The sequence below is a fragment of the Pteropus alecto genome, unplaced genomic scaffold (genome assembly GCF_000325575.1).
Source record: "Pteropus alecto unplaced genomic scaffold, ASM32557v1 scaffold413, whole genome shotgun sequence".
NCBI lineage: Eukaryota > Metazoa > Chordata > Mammalia > Chiroptera > Pteropodidae > Pteropus > Pteropus alecto.
Window position 1 is genome coordinate 1036546 of NW_006434120.1, and position 21142 is coordinate 1057687.

Consider the following 21142-nt stretch of genomic DNA (forward strand, 5'->3'; position numbering starts at 1 on the left):
AATAAATCATAGCCATAAATAAGACTATATGCTGAGTGCTGTGAGTCCCCTGGGGAATCACTGAATGTAGGGGTAGGTCTTAAAGACATCTGATACAGTTGGCAGCAGAAGCAAGATTTGCTAAAATAACCCTGACTCACTGAAATATGGCAAAAGTATTGTTTTGGAAAAGGAAGGATAAAGGAATGTGTATGATGAATCTGTGATGCCCGAGTGGTTACAGAGTTACCAATGGTGTGAAACAGCAACTCAGCTGCTGTTATGAGAGGTCGAAGTTATCTATAGAATTAAAAATGATAGATCCAACCATATGAGAGTTGGTTTGCTGGCTCCCCTGGCTGAGTTTGGCTCTGCTGGCTACAGTGAGTAAAAAGTGCAACCCAGGTGATGCTGTTGATTTTTATTTCCTCTTCCAAGTAGAAGAAAGGGCCCAAACACTCTGAAGGTACTCTTTGAGTAGGTGAAAAATGTTACAAGTTCGTATTGTTCTTTTTTCCATGTTGGAGAAAAAAATGGTTAAGTAAATTCCTAGGGTGAAGCAAAGCTTTAGATAAAATAGAAGGGAAAAATATAAAAGGGAAAAAACTCTCCAGTTATTACTGAGCAGTCCTAGTGATTGGTGCTTCTCAAACTTAAATGGTGTATGAATCATTTGGGGATCTTAGAAAAATGTAGATTCTAATCCAGTAGGCCTGCGATTATGAGATTTTGTTTTCCTAACTGATTCTTAGTTGATGCTGAAGCTGCTAGTCCATGGACTACACTTTGATTCTATCACTATCTCTGAAGAAGTACAATGAAAAATTTGATAATTAAAATGTAGCTAAAACTCTTAAACACTAAGTGATTTAAAATAAATAATTTAAAATCATAGATCATAAAGGAGAAAAAATAAAATAAGTATTAAAGCAGAAACTTGTGAAGCAGAAAACACAATAGAATTATTAACAACATTAAACATCAGGTTTTTTCCCCAAGAAACTAATACACAAATCTTTTATAAAACTGATTTTTAAAAAGGAAGCATAAATATTAGAAATTAAAATGGGGACAAATTACTGATGTAATAGAAATTTAAAAGCACTACAAGAATAACTTTATGTCAATCATTTAAAAAACTTAAATAAATTTTCAATTAAAAAGTTGACTCAAGAAGGCAAAACCTGAATAGAGCAATAACATTGCATTAAAAATATTTACAGTCTTTCTAACCACCTCCTCCAAAACACAAGATGAGATTTTTATCAAATCTATAAAGCAGCAATGATTTCTATCTTTTACAATTTTTAAAATAATAATAATTTAATTCATTTAATAATTTAACTCATTTAATAACATTGACAAAACTAATTCCAAAACTGTACAAATATAATAGAAGAAAAGGTAACTTTATACTAGTTTCACTTATGAATATAGATGTTAAAAAATTAATTGAGATGTTTTCAGACTGAATTCAGTAATGTAGAAAAAATAATATTCAATAACTATTGACAATTATCTCAGGAATGCAAGGATCATCTAATATCAGAAATCTATATTAATGTAGTTTATCATATTCACAGATTAAAAGACATACCTTGCAATTACCTCAATAAATACAGAAAAAAGCATTCACTAAAATTCGGTATATATTCACAATTTTAAAATTAAGAAAAACTAGGAACTTTCCTTAATTTGATGAAGGGAATCTACCAAAATAGCTACCAAGTACATCATATTAATATTAATGATGACATGTTGATAGTATTTCCTTTAAAGCCAGAAACAAAGCAAAAATGTCCACTACTCACAGCTTCTATTTAATACTGTATTACAGGGCTTAGACAGTGAATTAAGATAAGAAAAAGAAACCAAATGTGTAGGGATAAGAACAGAAAAAAACAAACTTTCATTATTTGCAGAATAGAAAAATCCAAGTAAATCTATAGACTAACTACTAAAACTAATGAGAGAATTCGGGAAGATAGTTAGCTACAAGGTCAACATAAAAAAAAAATCAATAGCTGAATGAAGGATGCAGGTTGAAATCTTTAGATAATAACAAAAGGTATATAAATGAGTATATGACTTCCAAACTAATAGTGGTAGGTGAGAGGAAGGAATTATATTGTAAAAAAAAAAAAATTCAAACCAAAACAAGATATAGAAGATTTGAATAAAACAATTAACCTTTGACCTAATAAACACATTCAGAACACTGTTCACAACAATGCATAATACATTTTCTTTTCAAGTGCACAGAAAACATTTGATAAAATTGATCAAATTCAGGGCCATAAAACAAGTCTAAACAAATTTCAAAGAACAAAAAAAATACATATGTTTCTGACTACAATGTAATACAACCCTAAACCAGTAACTAAGTGATAATTACAAAATCCTCATGTTTGAAAATAAGAAAGTATACTCCTACATAACCCATGGGTCAAAGAAACAAGACCAAAAAATATTAGAAAATATTTTGAATAAAATAATAATGAAATACTAGATATAAAACTGTGACATTAACGTAATTCTTAGAGGAAAATTTATAGCTTTAAATGCTAAATAAAAAAGAGAAGGGTTAAAAATATATCATCTCTCTCAAGAAGTTAATCATCTATCTCAAGAAGTTAGGAAAAGAACAACAAATTAAACCAAAGAAAGCAGAAGGAAGCAGTAAATATAATAGTAATTCATGAACTAGAAAACGAACAAAAGAGGTGGTCAATAAAGCCAAAAAAACTTGGTACTTTGAACAGACTAATAAAATTGATAAATTCTTGGTGAGATTAATCTAGAGAGAGAGAGACAGACGGACAGACAGAGACGGAGAGAAAGGCACCAAGAAAGTAATATAAGGAATAAGAAAGTAAATACCACCATATACATTAGAATAAGGTATTTTGAAAAATGTGATGCCAAGACATTTGAATTTAGATAAAATAGATGAATGCTTGAAAAAATACACCCTACCAAAGTGGGTAGAGAGGTAAAATGATAAACAATCCTCTATCTAATAAAATTGTATGATAATTTAAAAATTTCCTCAAGGAGAAATTGATGCCAATTTCCCACATTAAGGCCAATATGGTTTCTCTAATGAATTCCATATTACATTTAAGAGAAAAAATGTCAACTTATATAAATCAAAATAATAATCCATAAAGATCTACGCACCCCTATGTTCATGGTAGCACAATTTACAATAGCCAGGATATAGAAACAACCTAATGCCTATCAATAGATGATTGGACAAAGAAGTTATGGAATATTACTCAGTCATTAAAAAAATGAAATCCTACTATTTGCAACCACATGGATGGACCTAGAGGTTATTATGCTGAGTGAAATAAGTCAGACAGAGAAAAATAAATACCATATGATTTCACTTATATGCGGAATCTAAGAAACAAAAAGAAAAACTAATCAAAAACAGACTCACAAATATAGAAGACAATCTGATGATGGCCAGAGGGGAAGGAGTTTGGGGGGCTGGGAGAATGAGGTGAAGGGTTAAAGAAATATAAATTAGTAGCTGATAGATGGTCACAGGGGTGTGGAGCATGACGTAGAGCACGGTAGTTAGCATTAATGTAACGGCTAGGTTTAGAGCCAGAGGAGAAAAAGAGCAGTTAAAAGGATCATTTTATAAACTATATAAATGTCTAGCCAATGTACTGTATACTTGAAACCATTAATAAAATAAAATTTAAATAAAAGAAAACCATGTGAACACAATAAGTCCCCTTCTGCAAATAAAATAAAATAAAATAAATTTGAAATGTTTTCCTTCAAACAGAGAATTACCTTTAATTAAAAGAAAACAAGCCAATTGCTAGCACTATATAATACTATCATAGGTTGAGTCATGTGGAACGGCCATTTTTGTAAGTAAAAAATGGTCCAAAACTGATCATTCCATATAGTTCGACCTCTATACTCTTCATTTATAATTTGCCAATATTTAGAATATTTCAACCTGTAGAACTAAAGATAGAACTTGCCTACTACTAATGAGCTTGAAACTAATTTTCATGTAATACTAAAACTTGATTCTACTCAATTATAAAAGGCAGTTTTAAAGTATTGTGTTTTCCTGGAATTCAATTTTTTAAAAAAACTGTTTTACAGCCCACCAAAAATGTAATACTTGTACTTGAATATATTTTTCAAATTTCTTTAAAAAAAGAGAAATAAAAAGAAAAATAATTTTACCTTTGCCTCCCTTACAGTGAATCGCTACGACGTTTTCATCATCTTGAGCCATCCATTTGTTTACTTCTTTGGAAAATTCCAACATCTCACTAATTTCAAATGTAAGATTTTTAGTTGAATTAAAATACTTCCAAAAAATCAAGAACAATGTATTTAGCCCCTTTCTGACAGCTAACTTAGCATAAAACTTACCTCAGAGAGGGGACATTGTGATCATCAATCATGATTCGATGGACCCTATGATGGAAGTACTTAGGATCATAAGATTTTTCACCTAAAATAAAAGAAACATAGGTCATATCTCTATACATAATAAACACAGTAAATGTTAATGTTGTAAATAAGTTATTCTTTTCTGTTATAAAGTCTTTATTCACTTTTAAAAGGAGTATTCTGATTGGTTCCTGCTACACTAAAAGAAACTTAAGAGTCTCAAAAATATAGTAACAGTAATGGTTTGTCCAACTTGAGTAACCTAAACCCAGCTTATTTTGATTTATTTAATAGGCCTTACTTTTAATTTTCTAGCAGGCTACTCATTGCATTATGGTAGAGTAGTTAGAAACCACAGAGCAGAAGCAAATGTGGCCAACAAAAATGATTGCCTCCTGCAAACAACTATTCAATATCTAGGAAGATGAAAAATCAAGAGAGACATAGTAGTAAGCTGGAATACAATCTATTTTCTACAGTTTTGTTTTAAGTGTAGGGCCTTGTTCTCCTCACACCCAACTCCTGGTGGGTTAGAAAATACATTTGTTGAATTGTCTGTCTTCAAAACACAACCTGGCAGGAAAAACAGAAGTATTTTCCTAAACCTAATATCACTAGAGTAGACTCTTCCTAAAATGGCTCCACCTCCACTCTAGCCTTCTGTGTTCCTCACAGGGCATTTTGTGCTGGTGAGCTACCTTTTCCTACCAAGTAAGGCCAGTGCAAAATGAAGATTTTATTAACTCACTTCCCATTACCATCAAATATTTATGATTAAATGAAATGTAAAAAGTGAATCATCATCTTCTATGCAATGATCTGTTTTCTATCTATAGAAGCAAAATATCTAGTCAAGTACATACTGCATAGATTGTAGACTTGATAGTGGTTTTCATGTTTGGTATCCAGGAACCGCACAACTTCCTAAGAAAGATGGATACATACCTTACATATATCCCCATGATGTGAACACAACCTATTTTCTAGAAATAACCTAAAATGGTTATTACCTTTTTTTCACTTGTCCCTCGCTTAGTACCTTTTAGGGAAGATTTAGGGAATAAGAAGTTATGTACATTCTAAGTCATATCTTACTCACTAATGGTTTTCAAATAACTCACACAGTTGTACTTGACTTCCCTGATTGGCGTCTACTATAAATACACATTGCTTAAGAAAATTAGATGGTTAACTAGTTTAAGTAAATTTGTTCCGAATCATTAATTCACAGTAATATATGGATCTTATGTAGGTCTGTCTAATTCTGATTAGATATGCCTTTTACAATCTAGATATTACAATCTGCCTAAGCATTATTTAAATAAATAAAAGTAAAAAATATATGGTATTATTGTGTGTATATGCATAATAGAAAAAGATAAACCCATTATATCAAACTTTAGATAAGTGATGGCAATATGGAAACTTTTTTTGCTTATCTGTATATATATATATATATGTACATGTATATATATACACATAATGTGTACATATGTGTAACTTTTAAAATAACAGTGAATATTATTTAAAATACAGTTACTATCATCACATTAATACATTTCCAACAAACTTATCCTTCTGAAACACACACACACACACACACACGCATGTGCCTCTGTGTAACAATAAAAATGACTATAAAGTTCAAATATTGATTAGTGTAGTACCCTCAGAGCAATGTTTAATGGCTTACTTAATGTTAAGAAAAAGAAAAAGAAAAATTAAGGTATCAAAATGATCAATTTGTTAAATTGGTTATCCCTGTCGAGAGGAAATACTAAGTCAAAAAGATAAACATTTTGAGCCTGCATAGTACTGGGGGAGGGAGGATAAACAGTCTTATATACATCAAAAATTCATGGAGTTCTTTACACCAAAATAAAATCCAGATGGATTGAAGAATCAAATATTAAAAAAACAAATATTTCTAAGAAATTTAAGCGAACATTAATCAGTTCTTTGGATGAGGAAGAACTAAGTGTTAAATCAATGGAAGAGCAACAGATGTAGTTTTGACTTCATAAAAGTTTGAAATTTCTATTTTAAAAATGCCACAGTATAACAAACAAATAACAGGGGAGAATGTTTTTCAGTAAAATTGAATGAGTGGGGACTATGCCTAGTATAATCTATAAACTGATTATACTAGTATAAATTAATAACCCATTAACAATAATTTAAGTTGTACTCCCTCACCCTATAGATAAATGAGCCAAAGACATAAATAAATTTACAAAAGAGAAAATCAAACTGGCTAACAACCTACATAGAGAAATAGTCACCCTACCAAAAAAGAAGTCAAAATAACAATGAAATGCCGTTTTCACCCATGAAATTAGCCCTTTCCTTTTTAATGAGAAAATTCAATAATGGTAAATATGGCATGAAAAGAAAACCTTTTACTTATTACACAATCTCTTGAATTTGGCAATATAAACTAAGAAACCTTAAAATATTCATACTTTTAACTAGAGAATTTCACTCCTAGGTATCTATTCAGAAAAAGCTTTATGCTTTTGTGCCTTTATGTCTTCTTTGCTGTGTTATTGAAAATAGTGACACCAAAATACCAAACATTAAAGATTAATTACAGCACTAATGAAATATCATGCAATCATTAGAATACTGTTCTGAAACCTTCATTCTCTCAATAAGTAAATATTTCGCAGTGGTTAATTTACATGCAGCCTTCTTTAGTATCCCCACATATAAAGATAGTCGGTATTGACTTTTTCCTAGGAAAATTAATGTACCTGGATGGTTAAACTTCAGGGACTTTTAAAGTCACCTTTATATTTCTCTAAATGTCTAAAAAGTAATCTCAAGGATTTGAATTTTCTCTATGAGTCCATCCTTGACTCAATATGTAGACAATTTGCTGCTGTGTTTTCTGATCTACATAGTTTACCTGAAGACCCCAAGTACCTCTTATCCAAATGAGCAGAACAGAGAATAAAGCACCTAGAGAAAACTTCAATTCTGCTAAGAAACTACATTTTGGGGGTCACAACCTGTCACCAGATAGACAGTTTCTGTTCTTAACCAGAATAAAAAAAGTATTCAATTGTATACCAAGATCGAAAGCTAGAAGATAACTAAGAATATTTTTAGTACTCTAGGTAATTATATAGTACCTCATTTTTCTCAGTAACTAAGCTTTCACATGGCCTTACTAAATTTACAATTCCTGAAGTTCCCATAAGACTGCCAGCTGATTTCTTAACAAACTTTTCAGGCCAGAAGGGATTGGCATGAAATATTCAAAGTGATGAAAAGCAAGGACCTACAACCAAGATTACTTTACCCAGCAAGGCATCATTTAGAATTGAAGGATAGATAAAGAGCTTCCTAAAGCAACCAAAAAAAAAAAAACTTAAAGAGTTCATCACCATTAAAATTAAAGAAATGTTAAAGGGACTTCTTTAAAAAGAAAAAGAAAATAAAGATAAAAACATGAATAATAAAATGGCAATTACTACAAATCTATCAACAATTATTTTAAGCAGAAATGGAAATGCTCCAGTCCAAAGATAGGGTAGCTGATTGGATAAGAAAACAAGACCCTTACATATGCTGCCTACAAGAAATTTACTTCAGATCAAAAGATACAGATATACCAGAAATAAAGGAATGGAAAAGGATTTTTCATGAAAATGGAAACAAATAAACAAAAAACTGGGGTAGCAATACTTACATCAGACGAAAAAGATTTTAAAACAAAAGCTATAACAAGAGACAAAGAAGGAGCCAGTAACTCCACTTCAGGAACTTATTGAAACAAACTCGAAACACTACTTTGAAGAAACATGTGCATCCATATGTTCATTGCAGCATTATTTACAATGGCCGAAATGTGGAAGCAACCTGGCTGTCAATTGATGGAGAACAAATAAAGAATAAGTGGTACATGTATAAAATGGAATATTACTCAGTCATAAAAAATATGAAACCTTACCATTTGCAACAACATGGATAGACCTAGAGGATATTATACAAAGTGAAACAAGTCAGACAAAGAAAATCAAAACCATACCATTTCACTTATATGTGGAATCTAAGAAACAAAATAAACAAACAAAACAGAAACAAACTCATAAGTGCAGAGAACAAATTGATGGGTGCCAGATGAAAAGAGGGTTGGGTTGGTAATAAATAGGAAGGAACTAAGAAGTATAGATTGGTAGTTCCAAAATAGTCATGGGAATGTAAAGTATAGCATAAAGAATATAGTCAATAATATTGAAATAAGTATGTATAGTATCTGATGGGTGATCCACTTTGTAAGTTACGTAAATGTCTAATCATTATGTTGTACACCTAAAACTAGTATAATAATATATAATAATATTGTATGTCAACTGTAATTTAAAAATTAAAATTCTGTTTTAAAAATTAAAAGTTCTTAGCTAACTTAAAATAAAATGAAACTTTCTTAATCTAGTAAAGGATAGCTACCAAAAGCTTCTAAAAGAAATCATTCTAATAGTGCAATATTGAATTTTTCCACCTAAGTTTGAGAACAAGGCAAGGCTGTCCACTCTTACCCCTTCTACTCAACATTAAAGTGGAGGTCCTAGATAATTTGATAAAGAAAAAGAATAAAAGAAATGGTTTAAAAAGTGGAAAGAGTAATAACTTTACATGATTGTGTATATAAAGAAATATCAAGGAATCTACTAATTAATTATTAAAATGACTGTGTAAATTTATGAAGGGTGCTATTTGTTATGCAAAAATCAGTTATATTCACATGTATCAGCAGCAAATAATTAGAAAATGAAGTTTTCGAAATACAATTTAAAATAGTTAAAACCCATCAAATAGCAATAAAACTAACAAAAGATATATATAGCTCATATAGTGAAAACATTGCTAAAAGAAATTAAAGAAGACCTGAATAGATGGAAAGTCTCAATATTAAGCTATACAGTGAATATCATCCAAATTAAAATAACAGCGGAGTATGTTTAAATATGTGGAAATGGATAATCTGATTCTAAAATTATGTGGAAATTCAAAGGATCTAGGAAAGCCAAGATAGTTTTAAAGAAGAAGTAAAGGAGCTTCTGGGCTGGTGTACAGGTGAAAGTATTAGGAGAATTCATGGAAACTCTATGCCCCTTCCCCCCATACATTGTCCTATGCATCTCCTCTATCTGGCTATTCCTGAGTTGTATCATTTTATAATAAATTGATAATCTAATCAGCAGGTAGAGAAGTTAACAAATAAAGTCTGAAGCTGAGAATGAATTCCAAAGAGAGGAAATCAGAGAAACTGAACAAAAGAATCAAAAGAAAGAGAGAGTAACAGAAAATGATTTCTGACTATGAAGTGGGTATTTGATGGCACAATTCACTGATGTGGAAAAGAGAAGAGAAATCATTCACAGTGGGTCACTCTGGTGTTTTAGTCTTAAAAGCAAAACATTTGAAACAAGGCAATGTCCATCAATATGAGAAATAATTAACAAGTTGTGGTATATACATATAATGAAATATGACTCAGCAATAAAAAGGAACAAAAATACTGATATATGCAAAAAATATGGATGATTCTGTAAATAATATATTGAGCAGAAGAAGCCAGACGCAAAAAAGTACGTACTTTATATACATTTGTATTAACTTCAAGAATCAGCAGAAATATTCCAAAGAGGTGAAATTAAAATAATGCTTGCTTTGGGTTGAGAGGAAAATTGACTGGAAAGGAGGATCAGTGAACTTCCCAGGATGCTGAAAATATTTTACATTTTGATTGCAGTGTTAATATGGGTATATAAGTTTGTCAAATCTCATCAAACTGTACTTTTCTGTGTATTTTACTGCATATAATTATATAACAATAGAAATATATTTAAATAAGAGATAAAATATAATTTTAAAAATGACAATGAAAACTAGGTAGCAAGATAACAAATTTATTCTGAATCCTGAAATCCAAATCCTTGTACAGAGAAATCTGATAAACCATTGTTTTAAAATATAAAAAATATAAGTATAGCTACACCCACTGTTCTCTGCATGCCATCTGCTTGGAGTATCATTTTTCACCCTTTCACTTTGAGGCAATATTTGTTCTTGCAGCTGATGTGTGTCTCTTTAATGCAGCATAGAGCTAGGTTTTGTTTTTTGATCCAATCTGCTACCCTGCCCTTTTTTTTGTGAGTTCAGTCCATTTACATTCAGGGTGGTTATTGATATATGAGGTTTTCCTATAGCCATTTTATCTTTTGTTTTTTGGTAATTTGGTATCTCTATTGTTTCTTTGCCTTTGTGTTTCTGTCTGTTATTTTAGTTTAGTGATATTCTATGACTTTTTTCCTCTCTAGTCTCTTTTTTATGTTAAATGTCTTAGTTCTGAATTTTTCGTGTGTGGTTACCATTACGTTTATGTAAAAGAAATTTTCATATATACAGAAGCCCTTTTTCTTCTGCATGTATCTTATCTCCATCTCCCTTTGCAAGTTCAGACTTTTACCCCCACCCCTTTTCTGTTTTTGTTGTCAAAAATTATCCCTATTTATGCTGTGAGTTCATTTCTGAGTTGTAGTAGGTATCGTCTTTTTCTCTTTTTAAAATGTCCTTTACCCCCTTTAACCATTATGTAATATTTAAATGTATAATACTGTATTCTGAATAAGGCTTGCAATTTCCTGCTTCTATCTGTTAGTCATCTTACTCATAGTTTTGTATCTTATTGTCTTTAGTTTCAGGTAGAATAACCCCCTTCAGTATATCCTGTAATATAGGCCTTGTGGTAGAAAATTCCCTCAGCTCCTGCATGTCTGAAAGTTCTTTATTTCTCCTTCATATCTAAAAGATACCTTTGCTGGATATATTATTCTTGGCTTATAATTTCTCCCTTTCAATAGTTTGAATATTTGATTCTACTCCCTCCTAGCTTGTAAAGTTTCTGCTAAAAAAATCCAATGATAATTTAATGAAATTTCCTTTGCAACAAAAAGTATAAAATACCCAAGAATAAATTTAACAAAGCATGTAAAGGACCTATACAGTGAAAACTACAAGACATTATTAAAAGAAATTGAAGAAGACACAAAGAAATGAGAAGATATTCCATATTCATGGATTGGAAGAACCAACATAATTTAAATAGCCATATTACCCAAAGCAATATAGAGATTCAATGCAATCCCCATCAAAATCCAATGGCATTTTAAAAAATAGAGCAAAAAAATTCAAATTTGTATGGAAGCGCCAAAGACCCTGAATAGCCAAAGCAATCCTGAGAAAAAAGAACAAGGCCAGAGGTATTACACTGCCTGATTTCAAATTATACTACAAAGCCACAATAATCAAAACAGCATGGCATTAGCAGAAAAACAGAAACACAGACCAATGGATCAGAACTGAGAGTCTAGAAATAAACCCCCGTTTATATGGACAAATGATTTTCGACAAAGGAGCCAAAAACAAACAATGGAGAAAGGAAAGCCTCTTCAATAAATAATGCTGGGAAAACTGAAGAGCAACATGCAAAAGAATGAAACTAGACTGCTATCTTGTCACAATACACCAAAATTAACTCAGAATAGATCAAAGACTTAAATATAAGGCCTGAAGCAATAAATTCCATAGAAGAAAATATAGGTGCTAAATTCATGGACCTTGGTTTTAGAGATTTTATTAATTCAATCTCAAAAGCAAAAATAAATGAATGGGACTGTGTCAAACTAAAAAGCTCCACAGCAACAGAAACCATCAACAAAACAGAGAGGCAACCAACAGAATGGGAGAAGATATTTGCAAACAATGCCTCTGATAAGGGGCTAATAACCAAAATATATAAAGAACTCATACAACTCAACAATAAAAAACAAATAATCCAATTAAAAAATGGGCGGAGTAACTTAATAGACCCTTCTCCCAAGAATGTATACAAATGACCAACAGACATATGAAAAGATGCTCAACTTCACTAGCTATTAGGGAAATGCAAATCAAAACCACAGTGAGATGCCACGTCTCACCTGTAAGCATGGCTATTATCAATAGGACAAGTAATAACAGTGTTGGAGAGATTATGGAAAAAAAGAACCCACATGTACTGCTGGTGAGAATATAAATTGGTATGGCCATTATGGAAAGCAGTATGGAGGTTCCTCAAAAAATTAAGAATAGAATTACCATATGACCCAGTAATCCCTCCTCTAGGTATTTACCCAAAACACTTAAAACATTTATCTGTAAAGATACATGCCCCGCGATGTTCTCAGCAGCATTATTCAGTAACTAAGACATGGAAACAACTGAAATGTCCTTCCAGAGTTGATTGGATAAAGATATGGTGCATATATACAATGGAATATTACTCAGCCATAAAAAAAGATGAAATACTGCCATTTGCGACAACACTGATGGCCCTTGAGATTATTATGCTAAGCAAAATAATTCAGACATAAAGAAATTGAGAACTATATGATTTCACTCATATGTGGATTATAAAACTGAAAGCAATAAATGAACAAAACAAACAAAAACTCATAAACACAGACGACAATTTAGTGGCTACCAGAGGGAAAGGGGTGAGGGAAGATAAGGGAAAAGGGGATCAAATATATGATGATGAAAGAAAATTTGACTTTGGGCAGTGAATATACAATGTAATATACATATGATGTATTATTGAATTATACTCTTGAAACCAATATAATTTTATTAACCAATGTCACCCCAATAAATTTAATTTTAAAAAACCTAAAAATTTTTTAAATAAAATAAAGAAGAAATACAAAGTTGGAGGATTTATACACAAGTTCTCAAGACTTACTATAAAGCCATTATAATTAATATAGTGTGGTTTGGGCTCAAGTATAGACAAATAGATAATGGAACAGAAGAGAGAATCCAGAAACAGATTTATACATATATATTCACTTTATTTACAACAAAACACCTTTGCAATTCAGTGGAGAAAAGGATACTCTTTACAATAAATGGTACAGGAGAAATTGGATAGCAATATGAAAAACATGAATGCTAACACCTTCTTTACATCTTTACAACAATTAATTGGAGGTCAATTAATTACAATATGAAAACATTCGGATAATGCAATCTAGTAAGCAGTAAAAAATTGCTGAGAGTCGCTGTGTTGGAGGGCTGGTGGTAGCAGTTTGGACTCTCTCGTGCTTCCTGACTCCCTTTGGTGCCCCCCTACCCATTCCAGTATCTATGTGCAGGAGTGTGTGGAGGGAATAGAAAAGCACAGAGACAGGGGAGGCATTCTGTCCTGGGGAAATCCTTGGAAGGAAGCAGAGGCTGTGAGGGACTCCTAGCATCCATGGACATTCAAGAGGCTGAAGAAGGTGCTACAAGATTTTGAGATGATAATGAAAAAGGAAGTTTGCCCTGTTTTGGTTTAGTTTCTTTGTCAACACAATTCAGAGGTCTCTATTTAAAGGTATTTTATTTTCAAACTGGAGGAAGTGATGGATGATTTCAGAACTTCAGCTCTTGAACCAAGAAGTCCTCCCAACTCTAATGTTGGATCTATTCTCTTTGAAATATTATATTGAAAATGAATTTTTATATAATATAATATAGAAATAAAGGAAAGAATACTGAAAATTTTCTCTGGAGTTAATGGGAGAAGATGGATTATAGCTACTCTCTAGAACTAAGTTACAGTTTCTTAGAATCCCTTTTACTATTCAGCCACTAAGTGAATTGCTAAAGGAGCCAAGGAGAGAAATTACACAGGAACAACATATTTCTTAGAGGAGTAGAAAATGATATGATAGTTAACTGTGCTTATCCTTCTTCAGAGAAAAACAATTCCAATAATTTTTATCGAATGAATGGTGGTGTTTCCTGGAAATTTACCAAATTGTACTGAGAGTCCCCTGACAAGAAATGTGCACAGACAGCAAAGAGTCTTTACAAATGTACAGCAAAATTAGGACAAAAATCACAATGACTCTAACATCCCATTCAGAAGTTTCCTCAGTGAGCCCTATAAAAAAACAAATGTCCAAATGAAGCTACTGTGGAAGCTGAAGAGTGTGAGGTAAAGACTCAAGTTTGACAAAGAAGGTGAAGTCAAAGAGATGGCCAAACAAATTCTAGTGAAATTTCCTCAGTTATGATAGAAGAAACAGAAGAACTACCTTCATCTAAGAATAAAGACAAAGGAAGTAGTTGTATAAGGCAGCACTGTACAAAGGATGAAGAGGAAGAAGGCAGTATTTAATGACATCAACAGAAATGATCCTAGAAAGAAAAATTTAAAAAAAAAGAAGCTGATGTTTCCTTTATTATAAATAAAGAGACTTATGAGGAAAATAATCAAATGGAGGATCTCATCTGTCTCAAGCTGAGAAAGTTTACATTCTGAATGTAGTGAAAATACATGCCCTGTAACTAGTGATTCTGAAAGCCATGAAACAGAAGAATTAGTAGGATCCAATACCAGTAGAACTGGAGAGATTCTTTCAGAACCATCCATAGAAAATGACAACAAAGCCACAGAAGTCACTGATGAACGGACAGAACGGGACTATTTAGAAACTTTTAGATACAGTATCTTACATACAGTTCTGGTTTTTACACATGTGAAATTTTTATGTAATAAAGTGGACCTTTAGTTTTAGAAGAGAAGCTGGATGTACTTTATGGGATAAAACCTGAAAGAGTTATTTTTAACTGTGAATATTACTAATATTTTTTGGGGGGAGTGGGTCTGGTTCAATCAGTGGTTTGTGTATACATATATTTTAAAATTTAGAATTAAAGTTTTTAAGCTTGAAAGTAATAATTACAATTTTTAAATTTTTGGAGAGTATCACACTTAGTTTATACATATGCAAGAAAGCTTTTGTCTTGTCTTTTTCTGACAGGTTTAGTAGTGTTCATATTTTGGTCATAGTTTCAACATTTTGCTATGTTAGGGTTTCATGGTAGCTATATATTATTTATGTTTATAAATATACATTACAAATATATTCATCTCTTATGGAAACAGAACAATATAAAATTTGCCCCTTAGGATAATATATGTATATTTATATGTGTAATATATTATACAGGTTATATTATATAATACATAAAATGTGTAATTAGTATATAATGTGTACTATAAGGTAACATATAATATAAAATAATAATATAACAGATATAACATGTTACATATCATTATAGAGAAATAATTATATATGTCATTATATATTATATATAATTACATAAACCATATACCTACATGTTGTATTATTAGATACATATTATATTAGTATATATACAGGTTCTAATATTCTAAGGGGGAAATGTTATATTTTTGTGTCTCTATAAGAGATGAATTTAGCAAATGGATACAAGATGGCAACGTAAGAGGACGCAGAGCTGGTCCCCTCCCATGAACACAATGAATGCACACTTATAGTTAGAGCAATTCCTCCTGAGAGACAACTGAGGAACAGCGGAACAGCTTCTGCACAACAAAGAAGAGAGAGAGCAACTGAATAGAGAATGTGGGGAATCATGGGAGCTCTCCGGAATCTGAGGGAACCCACCAGGATCAGAGGAACTGATAAGAGGCATTGTTTGCATTCCCTCTGCACTTTGTTGGCATGGGTAGGAGTTCTACCCAGGTTCTTTAGCCGACCTGCAAGGCTGCGGTAGGGCATTCCCAACCTTCCCTCCTGGAACTAGCTTTAGCAGCAACAAGAGAGTGCCATAGCTGGCATGTACAGAGCTTCCCCACTCCCACACCTGGAACTAGACCTAGCAGTTCCTTCAGGATGCTGAACTTGCCCACACCAGGCCACTGCTGTACGCACCCACTGGGCAGCCCTTTCCAGAGTGAGAGGGAATCTGAAGGTTGCAACTGTGCTCACACCCAGGATGTAGTCTAGCTCTGACTGGGCTCCCAAAGCAGTCAATCAAAGCAAAGAGGTGTCATTTGCATGTGAACAGCAGGAGGCCCCATTCAGCGTTAAGAGGAAACTAGCAGAATGCTACAGCTCATGTGCTCAAAGGACGCCCCAGCCCAGACTGGCAGCTGTCAATCAAAACAACAGGGCAAGCCTCCTGTGTGTATACCAGGCAGTTCCTATGGGATCAAGAACAAAAACAGCAGGGCACTGCAGCACAGGCCCACAAAGCTGCTCCACCTGGACCAGCAGGGCATGAAGTACACACAAACCAGGCTGCCCTGCCCTAACTCCAGTCTGGCCATGAACAGACAGAATAACAGAGAGCTACTACATATGCATGCACATCAAGTTGCCCTGCCTGGAACCTACTCCTTCTGGCCAGGTGGCACTCCAGGAATTGCATGCAACCATACCAACTCCAACCAGCCTGACAAAACTATCCAGCTCAGAGACTACACAGAGGGCACTTCTACACAAGACCTCATTTTCAAGGTTATGAGAAGTAGTTATTTCATCTAACTAATAGGAACAAACTCAGAGTCAAACAAAATGGGAAGACAGAAGAATATGTCCCAAATAAAGGAACGAGAAAAAACAAAACAAAACAAAACAAAAAACAGAAAAAATACTATAATGAAATTAAGATAAGAAATTTGCCTGATAAAGAATTCAAATAAATGGTCATACGGCTGCTCAACAAACTTGAGAGTAGAATAGAGGAACTCAGAGAGAATTTCAACAAAGAGTTAGAAACTATAATAAAGAACCAATCAGAAATGAAAAATACAATAACTGAAATGAAAAACACACTAGAAGGAATTGACGTGAGATTGGTTAATACAGAAGAATGGATTAGTGATGTGGAAGGCAAAATAGTGGACATCACATAAGCAGGATAGAAAAAATAAAAATGAATTTAAAAAATGAGGATAGGATAACATCAAGCACACTAACATTGCATTATAGGGATTCCAGGAAAAGAGAGAAAGAAGCAGAAAGTATATTTGAAGAAATAATGGCTAAAAACTTTCCTAACCTAAGGAAAGAAAAGAAAATCAAGTCCAGGAAGCACAGAGAGTTCCAAACAAGATAACGTTAAAGAGGCCCACTCCAATATATATTACAATTAAAATGACAAAAGTTAAGGATAAAGAGACAATCTTGAAGACAGCAAGAAGGAAGCAACAAGTCACATACAAGGGAAACCACATAAGGCTATCGAGTTATTTCTCAGCAGAAACTCCACAGGCCATAAGAGAGTGGCAGGAAATATTTAAAGTGCTGAAAGAAATGAACCCCCCATCTAGAATATTATACCTGACAAGGTTATCATTCAGAATCAAATGAGAGATAAAGAGTTTCCCAGACAAGCAAAAACTAAAGAAGTTCATCACCACTAAACCAACTTTACAAGAAATGTTAAAGTATCTTCTTTGGGCAGAAAAGAAAAGACTATAAATAGAAATGAGAAAATACTGGAAAGAAAAATCACTTTTCTTTTTGTATATTTGCCTTTCTTACTGTATATTTGCCTTTCTTATTGTATATTTGCAATAAACACAGTAAATCAATCACTTAAAAATCGAATATGAAGGATAAAAGACAAAAGTAGCAAAATTACTATAACTACAATAAATAGGAAATCTATAAAACAAATAGATGTAAAATATGACATCAAAAGCATAAAGTATAAAGGGGGAGTAAAATGTAAGCTTTTAAAATGTATTTGATATGGAAAGAGATCAAGAGAAAAAATGGGAAGGACTACAAAAACAACCTAAAAACAATTAATAAAATGGCAACAAGCACATACTTAGCAATAATTACTTTAAATATAAATGGACTAAATACTCCAAACAAAAAACATAGGATGGCTGAATGAATAATAAAATAAGACCCATCTATATGCTGCCTACAGGAGACTCACTTTAGACTGAAAGACACACACAGACTGAAAGAGATGGAAAAAGATATTTCATGCAAATATAAATGAAAAAAAAAAACTCTGGGGCAACAATATTCATATCAGACAAAACAGACTTTAAAACAAAAAATATAAAAAGAGAAAAATAAGGACATTACATAATGATAAAGGAGTTAATCCAAGAAGAAGATGTAACAATTATAAATATCTACACAGCCAACATAGAGGCACCAAAGTATATAACACAAATATTTAGTGGAGATAAAGCAGAAATTAACAATAATACAATTATAGTAGAGGACTTTAATATCTCATTTACTTCAATAGATAGATTATCCATATAGCAAATTAATAAGGAAATAAAGGCCTTAAAGGTCACATTAGATCAGATCATTAATAGATATTACAGATATTCATCTAAAAACCAAAGAATACACATTTTTCTCAAGTGCACATAGAACATTTTTCAGGATAGACCACACATTAGGTAGCAAAACAAACCTCAATAAATTCAAGAAGACTGAATTTACATTAAGTGTATTTTCTAACCATTAGGCCATGAAACTAGATATCGACTAAAGGAAGAAATCTGGGAAAAAACCAAATACATAGAGATTAAAAAACATGTTACTTCACAACAGGTGGATCAAAGAGGAATCAACCAGGAAATCAAAAACTACCTAGAGACAAATGAAAATGAAAACATAACTTTCTAAAATTTATGAGATGCAGTAATAGCAGTTCTAAGGGGGAAGTTCATAACTATACAGTTCTACCTCAAGAAACAAGAAAAATTCTCAAATAAACAATCTAAATTTACACCTAAAGAAACTAGAAAAAGTATAAACAAAACCCAAAGTACACAGAAAAGGGAAATAATATATTAAGAACTAGTTCTTTGAAAGGATAAACAAAGTTGACAAACCTCTAGCTAGACTCATCAAAAAATAAGAGAGCCCATATAAATAAAATTAGAAATGAAAGGGGAGATAATACCAAAGAAATACAAAGGATCATTAAAGAACACTATGTACACTATATGCCAACAAATTGAGCAATCTAGAAAAAAAAAAAAACAATTTCTATAAACATACAATCTTCCAAGACTGAACCAGGAAGAAAATCTGAACAGACTGATTACTAGCAACAAAATTTAGACAATAATCAAAATCTTCTAACAAAAGCCCAAGACTAGACAGTTTCACAGGTAAATTCTAATAAACACTTAAAGAAGAATTAATACCTTTCCTTCTCAAACTATTCCAAAAAATTGAAGAGAAAGGATCATTTCCGAACTCAATCTACAAGGACAGCATTACCCTGGTACCAAAACCAGACAAAGGCACTACAAAGAAAGAAATTACAGGCAAATATCCCTGACGAGTATAGATGCAAAAACTCTCAACAAAATACTAGGAAACCAAATTCAACAATATATTAAAAATATTATGTACCATGATCAAATAGCATTTATACCAGGGATGCAGGGATGGTTTAATACTCACGGAACAATTAATGTGAAATATCGTATCAACAAAACCAAGATAAAAATTATATTATCATCTCAATAGATGCATAAAAGTCATTCAAAAAAATTTCAACATCTATTTATGATAAAAACTCAGCAAAGTGGGCATAGAAAGAACTTACCTCAAAATGATAAAGGCTACATATGAAAAGCCCACAACCAATATCATACTCAATGATAAAAAGCTAAAAGCTTCTCCTCTAAGATCGGGAACAAGACAAGGATGTCCATGTTCACCACTATTATTCAATATAGTATTGAAAATTCTAGCCAGAGCAACTAGAAAAGAAAAATAAATGAAAGGCATCCAAATTGGAAAGACGTAAAACTGTCACTATTTGCAGATGACATGATATTATGTATAGAAAACCCTAAAGACTCCACCAGAAAACTATTAGAACTAATAAATATAGTAAAGCTGTAGAATCTAGAAGTGATACACAGAAATCTGTTGCATTTCTATACACCAATATTGGAATCAGAAGGAGAAATTAAGCAAACAATCCCATTTACAATTGCATCAAAAAAACTATCTAGGAATAAATTTAACCCAAGAGGTAAAAGACCTGTACTTGGAAAACAAGTAAGCATTGGAGAAAGAAATTGAAGAGGATAGGAATAAATGGAAGGATGTACCATGCTGATGGATAGAAGGACTAATATTATTAAAATGTCCAGGCACACATGAACCCAGAGGGTATTATTCTTTTTTTTTTTTAATTCATCCCCTCACCCGACTTCCACCCCTGACTTACGGATGTTGCCATCTCCCCTTAAGAACTGGATCTCTGAAGGCGGGCAGTCTCCTCCCACACACTTGCGCTGCCCACCCGGGGCCTGGTGCACCTGGGGTATGGGGCAGTGGCTCCACTGGGGCTCAAACCCAGGACCTTCTGCATGTAAAGCAGACGTGCTAACCACTACTCAATGGAACCATCCCAAGAGGGTATTATTCTAAGTAAAATAAGTCAGAGAAAGTTAAATACTGTATAATTTCACTTACACGTGGATCAAAAACCACAAAACAAATTAACAAACAAAACAAAATGAAAACAGATTTGTGGAAACAAAGATCAAACTGATGGTTGCCAGAGGGGAGAATGGTAAGGGATGAATGAAAACGGGTAGAGGAATATACTCAATAATATTGTGTTAACTTTTCACAGTGACAGATGCTTACTAGACTAAGTATGGTGATCACATCAAAATGTATATGTTAAATCACAATATTGTATACCTGAATCTAATATAATTTTATATATCAACTATACTTAAATTTTAAAAGAACAATTTTTATTACATATGACTATGTGATTTATATATGTAATTGTATATTATATAATACAACAATATAATATGTATTATATAAAATTGTATAAATATTATTCT

General features: G+C 32.3%; 1 protein-coding gene and 1 pseudogene across 2 annotated transcripts in view; one reads left to right on the plus strand and one right to left on the minus strand.

The window, feature by feature from the left end:
- The window catches only part of LOC102892995 (phosphatidylinositol 3,4,5-trisphosphate 3-phosphatase TPTE2), a 73244-nt gene that overhangs the window by 45915 nt on the left and 6187 nt on the right, over positions 1–21142 (minus strand). For both annotated transcript variants that reach the window (XM_025044763.1, XM_025044762.1), the window contains 3 exons: positions 5274–5334; positions 4390–4471; positions 4198–4286 (listed from right to left, as the gene is read on the minus strand). In XM_025044763.1, coding sequence (XP_024900531.1) covers positions 4198–4286; positions 4390–4471; positions 5274–5334 — 232 coding nt within the window. The remainder of the gene's footprint in view (positions 1–4197; positions 4287–4389; positions 4472–5273; positions 5335–21142) is intronic.
- LOC107195466 lies at positions 12410–15017 on the plus strand (annotated as a pseudogene).